Source organism: Heliangelus exortis, chromosome 1, assembly GCF_036169615.1.
Source record: "Heliangelus exortis chromosome 1, bHelExo1.hap1, whole genome shotgun sequence".
In the NCBI taxonomy this organism is placed as follows: domain Eukaryota; kingdom Metazoa; phylum Chordata; class Aves; order Apodiformes; family Trochilidae; genus Heliangelus; species Heliangelus exortis.
Window position 1 is genome coordinate 93,226,294 of NC_092422.1, and position 14,309 is coordinate 93,240,602.

Consider the following 14,309-nt stretch of genomic DNA (forward strand, 5'->3'; position numbering starts at 1 on the left):
TGTCATTCTCTGTAGTTTCTGGATTACTGTCTCTTCCTTTGTGTGATTATATTTCCAAATTGATAGTGTACCTATCAATACTGTATCTCAACAGCTGTTGGTTTTGGGGTTTTTTTTAGATTCTATGTGTTTTCTCAAAGTTGGTCTCTTTTGAGGTTACAGTTTTATAAATTATTTTTAACTTGATAATTTATTTTTTAAACAGGTAGAACTGAACTTCAGGGGAGAAATTTTCTGACTTTACTTTGAGAGAATTAAAAGGATGAGCTGTATTGTTTTCATAATTACTGATACTAAACCTACAGGATCATCTCCATTACATAGCTTTGATTCAGACAAGACTGGTTATTCTAAATTACTTATTTGCAAGTTTAGGAACTGATCTGAAGGCGTGTTGTGGTTAACCAGGTATTAATTGAAAAGAGACATCTTAAACTCTTCTACTAGATTTTAACTCTCATTCTGCGGTCTTCTAGAAGGAATAAATGCTCACTGGAAAGTATTAAATGTACCAATATGTAACTAATGTTACAGCAGACAGCAATACAGCGTGGCCAGGAGATAGTTCTGTGCAATCAGTTTTTGCTGAAAGCATGTTGTTTTATTACACTTTCTGTTCTGAATTTGTCCTGATTTTCATTATTCTGTCCTTTATAATTTAAAACTGCTTACACTGTTGAGCACTGTGACCTGCTATGCCACATGAAAACCTTTGTTTATCTTTGATTACCTCCTTGAAAACTAATTCTTTAGTTATGACTAAAAGCTAGTCAATTTAACTAAAACTCACTTTTGATAAACCTGTAGTTTGAATCTTCGAGAGTTTCGAGTACATCTTCAAACTGTTTTTATGTTGTGACTCTTACTCAACAACCTAACTTGGTTAGCAAAAGTGGTTAACATAAAATGAGAGCAATCTCAGGATCACAGTGTTTTCAGCTGTTTATGGCTGTAATTATAAATTAAGAAACCACGATTCTACATAAAAGCAAAATCGCTGAGCACAAAGGCTCCTCTCCTTAGTTTTGTAAGGGAAAACTGAACAAACAAATAAAAAAGTGAGGCATTGCCAGGTGCCTGCCATAAAGTCACCCTGTTCTAGAAGCAGGAGGCAACTGAATTGAAATGCGACTTCCCAGAAATGACCAGTTGGTAAGCTCCAAGAACCAAAGTTTGCTCAAGTGCTTCAGTTGAAAACTGGAAAAACATTATTTCCTAGATGGCCACAAAGCTTTCTCTCAACTTCAGTGTTCCTTAAAGAAGTTATACAAAAGGTAAGAATCAACAATATTCTGAGTCTAGCCTTACTTTGGTCAATGAAATGCATTTTTTTTTAGATTAAGTACTAAGTGCATTTCCAAGTACTAGAATTTATTGTATATAGCACAAAAGCTGAGTAACATCCTTAACATTACTCCAGATGCTCCAGCTGCATGTTTGTGCTCACATTTATGTTTGTTTGTGTATATAAAAAATTGAAAAGCTACTGAAGGGGATGCATTAGCTGTGTTTAAATTGTTGCAGTGTTGCACTTCAATCAATAGTCATCTAAGCTGAGGAATAGTGACTTTTAAGATGTAAAACAATCACCACTGCACACTTCCTGCTATCAAATCCTTTCTGTTTTCTTCAGGATGGTGTGAGGAACAACTTTTAAGCCAATCAAAAGCAGCTTCTCACAACCTATTGCAGTAAAATACCTCAAATGGTCTAGCTAGGTTTGCAGTCACAAGTTTCTGCTGTTATCTCTGTCCAAAACCTCCTTGTATCAGTCTCCTAGAAAAGTTTCTTGGGTGGTCAGATCAAAACATGGACAAACTTTTGATGCTTGTACAAGCTGGGAAAATACAGAGTTGTAAGTCTGGGTCTGAAGTCTTAAACAGAAGTCTTTGGTGCCTCAGCATTCTAGAAAGAAAAAAACAAAACCCTTTGGACCTTAATCCCTGTAAGACACCTAACTAGTGGTTTACCATGACACCAAAAGAAGTTTCTGTTGACAAAAGCTTTAAAAATCAGTTTCTCTGAAAGTATTGCCTTCACCAGGGCTAGTGGGGCTGCACACCTGGACAGTCTCTAGCTTTGTGCTGCATGTGAGGAAAATATCTTCCTCCTATGCCAGTGCCCACTGCACAGCATCCACCCTATAATGCTGTGGGCACCAGGACAGGGTGCACCAGGAAGCTGCAGAGGAAAACTTTTCCTCAGTGTCTGATGCTCAGAAAATAGCTTCCTATGTTGGATAGTGATTTTGAGAAAGGACTTGTGTTCCTCTTCTCTACTTACTGCCACTGTTTTCAGCTACCTAGCCTTTTTATTAGCTTATGTTTTATATGTCCCCTTAATATCTTTTAATGAATGACAACTCTTTAATCTAATCTGTGTCTCCATAGTCATACCCTCCTTGTAAAATGGCATAAAGAGGAGCGCAGTAGCCACAACACTTCACCCAGAAGAGTAACAGCTTGCTTTTGTCTCAGCTCTTGAGATGCACTTACTGTGTTATCTCCAGAAGTAGTTTCCTTACTATAGAAATAAACTCAGTAATTGTATCTTAGATCTCTAAGTGTCTGATACTAGATAAAAATGGGTAACACCAATTACAAACATTAATTTAAACCATGCATAGGTATAAACTAGCTCTTAAAACATGAAGAAGTACATCAAACTTTATTATATTAATCCAAAATGGCAAATATACAAGTACATTTGTATATACTTCAGTGCTTAAGTGCAAATGTAGGGTGTCACAGGTACTTCCTCCTGCAGACAGCCAGAGGACTACTGTACCTCTGACAAGAGTTTATAGCTGGTTAACATTTGGAATATAAATAAGTATACAGTTTTGGTCAGTTCCACTATAGGAATCAGGAAGTGAGGATGCACCCTGAGAGGGTGAAAATCTTGGTTTAAAAGCTGATTTAACTTCAGTATTCTGTGTCCAACTTTCTGCATGTACGTGGAAGGTTAGAAGCAGTTATCAAGACTTCCTAAATTTGAGGATAGTAAGCATCTCTTGTCCTGCTTGCCTGGAAAGTACTCGTGTACCTTCTAAGCCATATTTCTTCATAATTTCCAGAATTTCATCTGAAATGGAAAGTGCAGTGTTACAACAGAGCCTATAGCTAAATTGGCTGTAAGAGGCAGCACTAAAATATCTAGCAAAGATAAGCTGTAAAGCAAAGATTATAAACTGCCTCCTTTCAGACAGTAATTCTATGCAAGGTATTCTTCCATCAAGAACAAATAAAGCTTACAATTTACTAACTCAATTCTGTATTTTGGTATTACAGAAATATACATCCCAGTTACAAAGCTCATTTGTAGCACCTTCTCCCAGAAGCTGCCTAATCAATCAGGTGTGAAAGAACAATCTTTCTTCTTGAAACAACATACAGCCAGTAAGCATTAGAGCAGAAGGACCAAATTGAATCTTCATGCTTGCCAAAATGAAATGTTTCCAGTTGAAGACTTTTGCCTCTTAAGTTTACAGCACCTTTCTCTTTCACAAGAAAGGGTTGGTCTGGCTTTATTGCTTAGTCCAGAAGACAGTCACTTTTCAGACCTGGAACTGAAGTTTTGCAGAGCTGCTGAGCTCTACACATTGCCGTTTTCCAAACTAGCCTAATGAGTTCCTAGTTGTGGTGAATTTGCTTTTTTGGATCTAGCTCACCATACACTGCATGCAAAAGGCATCAGGTTATGTGAAAGTCCCTCTGTAGGGACACCTACATTGAAAAATGAGAAGCACAAGATTCCACAGAGATGCCATGGTACAGATGAAGAATGCAGATGCACTCTAGCTACCTGTAGCACTTCTACACAATGACTTAGATAACCTATATAAATTTCAGTACATGCTGTCTATCCTCAGTCAGCTGCTATCACCACAGGTTAGATTCAGATGATGTTATGTTAGTATTTTTTTCCTCACTTACTGAAGTCTGATAGCCTAAAGAATATTGCTGTGATCAACATTTTGATTAATACACTGTTAAATCTGTTTTGGCACATTTCAGGGTCCAGGGAAAGTGATCACCTGGATTATTTTCTTTAATTGTGACCAAGTAGAATAATCCTCCTGGTGAAAGTAGGTCTGGTACTAGTGGGAAAACTCTATCCATTACTTCTCTACCATTTTTGCCACCAGCCCAGGATGCCTCTATTCCGTGGCTTTCCACCTAGGAAGAATGAAAACACAGATTGTCTTAATAAGAATGATAGAAGTGTCAATGATACTAAAAGACAAACTTCATCTGCCATTAGAAATCTGACAACTTTAATTCAGCAGATTAGTTTATGCAGCAAAAGTACCCCAAAACTGCTGTCTACACAGTGAGCATACTAATTTTGTTTCAGGTTCTGTTCTAAAACCGATTCAAAACAGCTACATTTTGTCACATCTTCGCCAAAGGAAGGCAGCCAGCCAACCCTTTAAGTGTTCCTGGGCCCAATTTTAAGAGTTGGATTCTGTGGAAGCACAGAGTTTATTCTGTGGGGAACAAATGCATTTTGCATTGAATCCTTCCTTAAGAATACCTCAGCGTGCCTAGCAGAAGTCTGGCAGTTTATAGCTGATGGAGAAACTAGATATTGAGAAGGAGCAACTAGCAACCTTTATTCCCATGGAAATATTTATACACAGCTCAGTAAATAATTTTCACTAAAACAGTGCTGGTCCTACAGCATCTGTTACCATTTTAAAAACTTGCAGTTTTCATGCAGGAGCTTATGTGATTTGCCATGTCTCTAGAAACACCATTTTTGTTACGTATTTCAGATTTTTCCTACCTCTTCAGAAGGTGTTACCACATACGGTGGATTAAAGAGCAGCAGATCAACCTTTCCATTTAATCTTGGAGTCAGTCCTTTGACCTAGATATGAAGTTGATGATTATTTTCTTAGTGTTTGTTGTTTGGGGTTTTTTTTTTTGAAACATAAAGAATGCAAATATGTTGTAAAAATAGTTACATGGTGATGGATATTCTGAGTATTTCAGCCTGACTCATGAACATTAAACTTTACTTTCTATGAAACATCAAGAAGTACCTGTGTATAGCAGAACAATTTCAATAGTTTTAAGACTATGTTATGTATAGAATGTAGCAGAGCAAGAGACACATATGCAAACACAAAGGTAGTACTGTATTCTTGCTCAGTTCAGAATTTAAGTTTGGTATAAAAGAGTTTTAAATTTATCAGCAGTTATCATTTGTTACCCCAAATGACCAGTCTGTGGCAACTGATGTTTGGGTCTCAAGTATAAGCAGTTGTTCACCCAATTTTAGATCACATCTATTGTTGCCTGTCTTCATGTATGTTTTATAAACATGTATTAAGGGTGTTTTAAACATATAACTTGCTAAAAAGATGAGAAACTTAATCTTTTCTCCACATCAAATTTTCTAAGAAACAAAATGTTAACAACATACAGTTTGCAATTAAATCAGGAATTGCTGAGAACCAAAAACTGTGTAGCATTAGGGGAAGATATGGGATAATGTCTGCAAAGTTACCTTACCAAGTCAGTAATGACTGGCTGAAGGTGAACGTTATTAAGCAGAGCTGTCTCCAGTGTACAGTAAGCTGCCATCGGGTTGATATCTGTGCATCTAAAAGGAAAATATTACTAAGTGTTAAGTTACTGGCTATTGCATCTGAAAGTTTAAACTTGTGAACATAGTAATCAGGTATTCTCAGTGAAAATACCCTCTCCAGCATCCTTTACTTTGCAAGTAAATAGCAAAAGTTAGCCAGTAAAATACACACAATGTATCAGTAGCTAAACAAGTCAATGCAGCATTGGAAGTTTTGTCTGAAAGCTGAAGTATAGAATTTCCTTTTCAGTGGTAGCTCTGCATAAATACACATGCATACAAGTATCTAATAAAATTCCATTATTGCCAACACCTGGGTAGTTAATGCTATGCCATCAAAACTCAGTGAGACCAGTCAGTGGCTAAAATTTAGGATTTAACCCGGTAAACACAAGCACAAGCTAAGTAGTTTGTCTAAAAAGTGGAATATTGGAATTCAGTTGCATGACTACATAACTGTTACAGAACCTGAAATAAATAGGGTCTATTTGATTTCCATATCTGTAGACTGAGCTAATATTTTGTAGAATAATGGAATATAGAATACGCTGCACTGGAAGGGACCCATCAGGATCATCTAGCCCAAGTATCTGTTAAAAGATTAATTCTTAAAATTTGAAAATGGGAAGTATATATGCAAGATTAAGTATTCGTTATTATTGCATGCACCAGTTTAAGTGCCATTATACTTACATGTACACTGCACTGGATCCGATAACGGAAGAAGCTAAAAATGTTGAAACCACACCAGATCCAGATCCTATTTCAAGGCAGACCTCAACTCTAAAGAGAGAAAACTCTGGATGACTTTTATTTGTAGCCTATAAGAGCACCTGCAACAGACACAAAATTAATCAAGACAGTGATATTAAACATGCTATCACAGTGCCCTTCTCCCAGACAGGCTCAAATACTCCCTGACCATACAGTCCCCAAAGCCCATGTAAACAGCTGCCAGGTTCACCTGTGCACACACAGACCATTCCAAGTTATCACAGGCCATGCTTCCCCCAGGAGCTAGCATTAAAGTTTCCATAAACTACATGATCTTAACAGTACAGGCTCCATACCTACAGCATTTTTGACACATTCATTGGAGCAAGACTGAACTCCCAACAGAATCACAGAATGGCAAGTTGAAAGGACCTCAAGGATTATCTTGTCCAACCCTTCTAATATTATTGTTTACAGTACATGTCCCAGCAGCCCGTTGAGCTGAGACTTAAAGCTTTACAAAGTGGGGGAATCCACCACTTCCCCTGGGAGATCACTCCAATGTCTCTGACTGCCCTCACAATGAAAAATTTTTTGCAACTTGTGCCCGTTGCCCCTCATCTTGTCCATGTGACTCCTTGTAAACAGGGAGTCTCTGTTTTTCTTTGTAGCTGCCGTTTAGGTACTGGAACACTGTAATAAGGTCTCCCCTAAGCCTTCCCTTCTCAAGGCTGAACAGACCCAGTCTTCTTAGCCTCTGCTCACATGCCAGGTGCTCCAGTCCTCTGATCATCCTCATGGCTCTTCCCTGGACCCTCTCCAGCCTGTCTGCATCCTTTTTGTACAGCAGAGACCAAAACTGGATGCAACAGTCCAGGTGCAGTCTGACAAGTGCTGAGTAGAACAGGATGATGACTTCTCTGTGTCTGCTGGTGATGCTCTTGTTGTTGCAAACCAGCATCCTGTTGGCTCCTGCAGCACACTGTTCACTCATGACGAGCCTGTTGTCCACCAAGACCCCCAGAGGATCCCTTTCCACCAGGCTGCTCTCTAGCCAGGTGGATCCTAGTCTGGACTGTGCTCCTGGGTTATGCGTGCCCAGGTGCAGGACCTTGCATTTCTCCACACAGAACTTCATAAAGTTCCTGTTAGTCTACTTATCCAGACTAAGTCATCCTGGAGGGTGGCTTTCCCTTCTGGTGTGTCAGCCTCTCCAAGAAGTTATGGAAGATCACCACGAAGCCACATGATGAAAGCAGGACTCAAACGCAGAATGCCTCAGAAGAGGTCCAGCCAGCTCTGGACGAAGAGCACTGGTGGGCAATTTCAAAATAATCTCGCATAACATTTAACTCCTTGGGCGATTTCTGCAGCGGTTATAATAACACTGGAGTAGTTACACTGACACTGGGGAGCGACTCGAGCAGCAGGGCAACTCCTGCCGCCTCCTCATGGCCAGGGAACGGGCATTTTACCACACTCAAACGCCTTTTGCTGCCAACACGCTAAGCACCAGCTCTCTGTTCCCGCCACCATGCTCCAACCTGCCCCCCCCTACAGCCACCGAGTACAGCGCTGAAGAGGGAATTGCCCTGAGGAGAGGAGCGGGCCCTCCGCCAGACGCCCGGCCGAGGAGATAAGCTCAGGGCCCATCGCTTCCCCTGCCCTCCAGGGCCTAAAGCCCGATGCGCAGCTCGGAGGCCGAGGAACAAGGCCTCAGAGCTCGACATCCCCTCCCCATTGCTCAGAAACGCCGGGCCAGAGAGACGGACCCCCCGCCCACCCCTGGCGGCACCTGCTGCCCCTCCACTCCCCGCAATTTTCCGCTCTCGAGGGCCGCTCCCACCCCGCCGCGCCTACCGAGCCTCCCTCAGCCCGGCCGCGTCCCTCTCCAGAGCGTCCAGCAGCAGGAAGGTGTCCTCGGCCGGCTCGTACACATCCCGGAACGGGCCATGCGGCCCCAGATGCTCGTAGCGGGGGGTGGGCAGCTCGGGCGCCGCCATCACTCCCCGCCGCCCCGGGGTGCGCATGCGCGGGCACATCCATCCAACCCCTCAGCGGGACAGGGCGCTGAGGCGGAGGCGGGATCGGGATCGGGATCGGGATCGGGATCGGGATCGGGATCGGGGGCGGAGGCGGAGGCGGAGACGGAGACCTTAGCGCGGGACTAAGGGGCGGGGGCCAAGGGTTGTGGCGGTCTCGGTGTCCGAAATCGGAGCGTTCCGTGCCAGGTGGGAGCCGCCGTTCTCTGTAGAGCTCCGGCCTCGGGTGGCATCGATTGATCCGGCATTAGAAACCCTCCCCGGGCCAGCTTAGGGGGGCCCAGCGGTACCCACAGTGGGTTACCCAGGCGTCCCTGAGGATTGGTGTGCAATGCACCTGCTATTCTTGCGGATTAATGTTGTGTCAGCCTCCCAAGTGAATGGTTTTGGGGTTTTTTTTCCATCCTGAGAGGTACCACTTGTGCACGGCAAGGTGGCAGGAAGGCACACAAAAGAAGTGCTGAGGAAGTTTCTCAGGGACAATTTTACAGCGCAGCACACTGAGGGGAGGCTTGTGCTGATACTCAGTTTAAATGAAGCTCTTTTTTTCCAGTTACAAAAGAATATGTTTCTGTGATTCTTTGCCAGAGACGCTTGACAGAATCCTTAGGTCCAACCCTGTGAACTCCAGAATTCTGTCAGATGTGGAACGCGAAGGGCTTCTCCAGGGGCCTATAGTAAGCAGGAGCCTAGCTGGAGACAATACCCTTTTTTTTATTAATGCAAAAGGAAAGCCAGTAGGTTCTCCTTCATTTCATCTGTCTTCCCAATGATTTATTGTTGTGCCAGAGGAATAAGTACTTGTAAAACATTCCTTGCATAAAATTCCTTTACTTTGGCAAAATGGAGACGTGTTAAGAGACAGGATTTTGCATTGTGTCCATGTTAGGAAAAATCTTTGGGTATATTTTTTTAATCTCTACAGGTGGTCAGGCTTTGGAGTGTAGTAGAAGAAATTACTTCACTATCTGCAGCTGTACTGATTGTTATTTTTGGCTGGTTTATACTTCATGAAATCTGGTTAATTATTATTGTGGGTTTTAATATTTATAAGTCCTTCTGGGTGAATTTTGTAAAACATTTATTTTTATTGTTTATCATAGAATCATAGAAAGTGAGGGATTGGAAGGGACCTCAAAAGACCATCTAGTCGAACCCCCCTGCCAGAGCAGAGTTAACTACCTAAAATGTTTTTCTTGGTAGACAACTGTACTGTTTTTGCCAAAACAGATTCTATTTCAATTTTGGGAAATTGTTGGAAAACTAATATTCCTGTTTTCAGTGGTGCCTGTGCCATGTTATTAAACTGGGCTTTATGGAGATGAAAAATTGTTCTTGACAGGAATCGTAACCATTTGTTTATGCTAACTAAGCTGTATGGCTCTATCCCATTTGGAATGTAGTGCTGTTCCTCTCATAGAGAGATGCTTAACCCATAACTTCCTAGCCCTCAGAAGTTTCCACCATAAACTTCTTAAACAGTTGTGGCCATTTGTGTCGTGAATCAGACATTGGCCTCTGATGGACCTGTGAATACTCCTGTTCTGGTGCATCTGAGAAAGTGGTGCCACCAGGATCACTCCAAGGACAAAAGTGCTGAGAGAGGTCTGGAAGAAATCTCTTTATTTATGTAGTCCACCAGGCAACCACATCATATAATCTCTTCCTAAGAAACTGCAAATATCTTCCTAAAAGTAGCTATATTTCTTGCCATTAGTAGTTCTAATAAAAAGCTATTATAACACTTAATGCTCTTAATGCACTTAATTATAGCACTTAATTAGAAACCTTGTAATTCCTGACCTAAAGATAGTAGTGATAGGTTTTATACTCACTTATTCTTCTGGCTAGTATGTAAGCTTCAGAGGTTCTTTTTCTAGTTTTTGCTTGATGGATTTGTAGACATAAGAAGGCTCTCATCAGCCTTTGTTTTGCTTGACTAGATAAGGTGTGGTCTTAAACATTTGCTCTCATAAGACATGCTTTTACTTTCTCTTACCACTCTTACAGACTCCCCATGTATGGGGGGGTCACATCTGACATCACCCTAAAAGTGACTTGTACAAAATACTGCAGGTAATGCCTTACTGATGCTTTGCAGAATTTATTGGCTTCTTCATCTCTCCTGAAGCTTTCCTGGTACATCCCACTATCATGTTTGCATTTTCCTTGAAAAAGTGATTTCTTACCATTTTGGAATCAGCTGGTTTTCCTCAGTTTTTCCTCAATGGTTTCCGAATTGCTGACTATAAATTGAGAATTCTGTACTCTTTTATTAGCTTTACTAGTTCACTTTGCACACCTGCTGCTCATGTTCTGATCATGTCCCCCTGTGTGATACCTCCTGAGTTCAGGTCATCAGAATGACTTCAAGAATATTGAAACTTCTCAGTAAAATCAGCCTCAAAACTGGTCTTTCAGGAAGTCACCATTAGTGTCTTAATTTTAACCTGATACTATTTCTTTTCAGTATGCAGTGTAGATGTATGACTATATAACCTTTTTTCAGTTTCTTGTTCACCTGATGTTTCCTCTGCCAACTCCATCATCTCCATCTTAGCTCATACTTTTCCATGTAACATCACATCAAAAGCTGCACGGGAGTCTAAATAGATTTACTGAGCTTTATTTTTCTTGTTTTAAAATGGAGATAGACACTGCAGTAGTGATGTAAGATGCCATCATGCCATTTGCCATCATGGCCAAAATCATTATCTATCTGTTGTTTTTAATCATTACTCCAGCTTAGCAGTACAGAGGTCCTGCTGTCTTCCTTCTTGGCTTTTTTAACACATATGCAAACCGTGTTTTAATATCTTCATTAAGACTATATCAAATTGATTTTAAGAATTCTTATTTTCCATTGTATTTTCTAGCTCTAAGACATAACTTTTTTACAGATCAATTTTTTTCTATTACTTTTTGACACCGTGCATAGTCATGTCTTGCTTAAGGATGGTTACTTAACCAATTAGCTTTGAAGATTATTCCTACAAGCACTGGTCCCCTTCTACCTTTAATCATAATATTTTTTTGCCCTTTTGACCTGAAAGAACTCTTTCACATTCACATTCTGAAATCCCCTCCATATTTTTTTTCATTTAATTATTCTCTTAATTATTAAAGCTTGTCATCTTAGGGTTTTAGCTACAGACCTACTTTTGTTCATCCTTTATGTAAGTATATTAAAATATTCCATGGTTGGTAATGTATGGTGATTTTCCTTGACATCCTTGAATGCATCCTTGACACATTACATGGCAAAGTCAAAAGTAGTATCATCTTTTTATTGCTTCTATGACTATTAAGTGAAGAACTGTGCTAATGCTGGCTTGAATAATACTCATAACTAGCCTTTGGATGATTACCATCTTTTTCCAAGTGTCACATTTCCCGACTACATTTCCCATTCTAATCATATCACTGAGTCCCCTAACCATACCAAAAGCCAGACCCTGGAGTTCATACTACAATAAAAAATTTTGCCTCCCTATTCTCCATAGATTCACTCAGATCAGTCAATGCTGGGTTTTTTTACACACTGTTCTTTCTTGTGTAATTCTAAGGGGAATAGATTAAATCTTTTTTCACCTCCTTGCTTCCCTACTGACTGATGAAAATTTTTGCCCTTACATCAAGACATTGCTTTAATATGCTATGGAATGGTAATTTTTAGTCACAGCCATGGAATTTTTAAACCTGCTAAAGAAAGGTCCAGGCATGACATATCAGGCAGTAAGAATGATGGATACTTGTTTATAGCCCTTCCTGAAAAGATCCCAGAGTGCATGCTAAACTTTACAAACCAATTACAAACTATTCTATTGAAGGAATTACCTCACTCATCAGTGAAATGCAGCTACCTCAGGGAAAAGTCAAGAAACTTTTTCATAGTGTAAAAAAGTATTTCAGCACTTCAGGAGAGAAAATGAATAATACCATAAGCAACTGAGAAAAAAGAGAATGTTCAGGTAAGCAGTCCTATATAGTTTTTACTGGATGTAGGCCAGAAACCTAGGAAAACCTACTGGCTGATGCAAAAAAATGGATTTGGGATTTTTAAGTCACAAATGATCAAGTTCTTTGATTTATATTTACATGTTAAAACTCCAGTCTTTAAGCAGAAGAGTTGTTTCTTTTATAACTGGGTTACCAGCATTGACTCCTTCAGTGGGTAAGAATGATGTCTGATTTTTCCAAGACCTACAACAATGTTCCTGCAGGCAGCTTGGCTCCTTCAGCTATTTTCAGGGCATTTGCTTTTCCTTGCAATTTTGAAGTAGTTTTTGGAGGTAAATAAGGCTAAAAAAGATTTGACTGCATTAGTTCTGACAAGCAAGCTAGGAAAATAAGAGATTCTTTTACTTCATGCTCATTTTGAGTATGATTTCTTATCTTGCCTATCCAAAGACTTGGACTGGACAGTACACAGAGAGAAACCAAGAAAATGATGTGTAGTTACAAGGCAATACTCCTTCTTGACCATTATAAAAGACCAGAAGTCTTTTTTAAAAAGGTTGAAAATAATGTGGGTTACTCTAATCACTGTGTTAGTCTGTCAGTAGCACTCATGACAGTCTAAAATGCAGCTGTATTCCTTGTATTTTTTATCTAGAACCATAACTCACAGGAAGATGTAAGGGGTTGGTTTGGAATTTCTTACAAATAGCAAAATTGCTATGCAGTCAGATTTGGTAGGATCATAGCAAGGAATTTACCAAAGAAATAGCTGTTTTGAATATATGTGTATATAATACACATACAAGTAATATATAATATACATATAATGTAATATATAATACACAATAAAAAACTTTTTGGTTTTAAATTACAATGTTAATGAAACGTATATATCTGCAGGGAGTAACGTGACGCAGGAAGGAAAACATAATATAATTTCCCTCAAGTCTGTATACAACAGAAAAAAATCAGGATTCATGTTCAGCAAAGATGTTCTAAAAAACATGAAAAAATCTCCCCTTTTTCAAAACTCAGGCAGAACTGACATTTCTGTCCCATGAATAAGGGATAATTTCTGTGTGTCAGTTCACTGGATCTGGAGTGAAACGGAACGTACTCAACAGCTAAGCAGAAATGCATTTGCTCAGAAGTTATCCCAAGAGGGACAGTTTTTCCTGAATCTCATTAAAAAAGCTCTTTGCTTACTAATCTTTCTCTCCTTTTTTCTTGCTGGAACATTATAGTCCATGAGCTAGCCAGAGAAAATACCATCCTTTTTGGCTTAGAGAGTGTTTAACAAGGAAATAAAAGAATATGTGCTCAATTTCCATTATAAAACAGGTTGACAAATTGCTCAAATTACTGAAATAGTTCTGCTGTTATAAAGGAATGTAGGGAGAGACAGCAACACTAAAATCAGTCAGTTACTTAAATTAGTCAGTGTTAGAGAAAAGTATAATAAACACCAATCTCATCTGATCATAGGCATTTGAGTAGGTGTAAATATAGCAGAATAAATCTTTTCCTATTTGAAAGTATTATAACCTCATTGACTTCAGCAGCCATAGCTACTCTGGTGTTCATAAACAGAAGATAGAAAAGCTGGACAGAACAATTAAAATTGTTCATAGGCATTTCAGAGTAAATTTGTTGTAACTCTGCAGAAAATCAATGACTGTCATGGTAAATCAGTGACAATCTGTTTAGCAAATGCAAGAAATATCATAGGAATAGCTTAGGTTAGGAGAAAAAATAAAATTGGTATTTATTGGTGTTGATACATATAAGCATATATAGATTTGTAACAGCATTGTATAAGAATGGTATTGTATAAATGCAATATATGTTGCCTGATGATGCACATCTATATATTTTTATATACATACACAATAATATTTATTGTGTACTGGTTTTGTAAAGAAGCTGATGGGTGATGGAAAGTTGTTGAAGCCAGGGAGTAAGAAAAAATGTGACTGAAGCTTTTAAAGCAGTAAATGC

General features: G+C 39.6%; 1 protein-coding gene across 1 annotated transcript; it reads right to left on the minus strand.

Annotated features, from left to right (window-relative positions):
• Positions 1-2,640: 2,640 nt before the first annotated feature.
• On the minus strand, positions 2,641-8,367 carry HEMK2 (HemK methyltransferase 2, ETF1 glutamine and histone H4 lysine). The gene is made up of 6 exons (XM_071755086.1): positions 8,170-8,367; positions 6,289-6,378; positions 5,520-5,610; positions 4,789-4,872; positions 4,037-4,178; positions 2,641-3,084 (listed from the first exon to the last, which is right to left on the minus strand). The coding sequence occupies exons 1-6, from the start codon at positions 8,349-8,351 to the stop codon at positions 2,978-2,980; spliced, it is 696 nt and encodes a 231-aa protein (XP_071611187.1). The 5' UTR covers positions 8,352-8,367; the 3' UTR covers positions 2,641-2,977.
• Between the last annotated feature and the right edge of the window lie 5,942 nt (positions 8,368-14,309).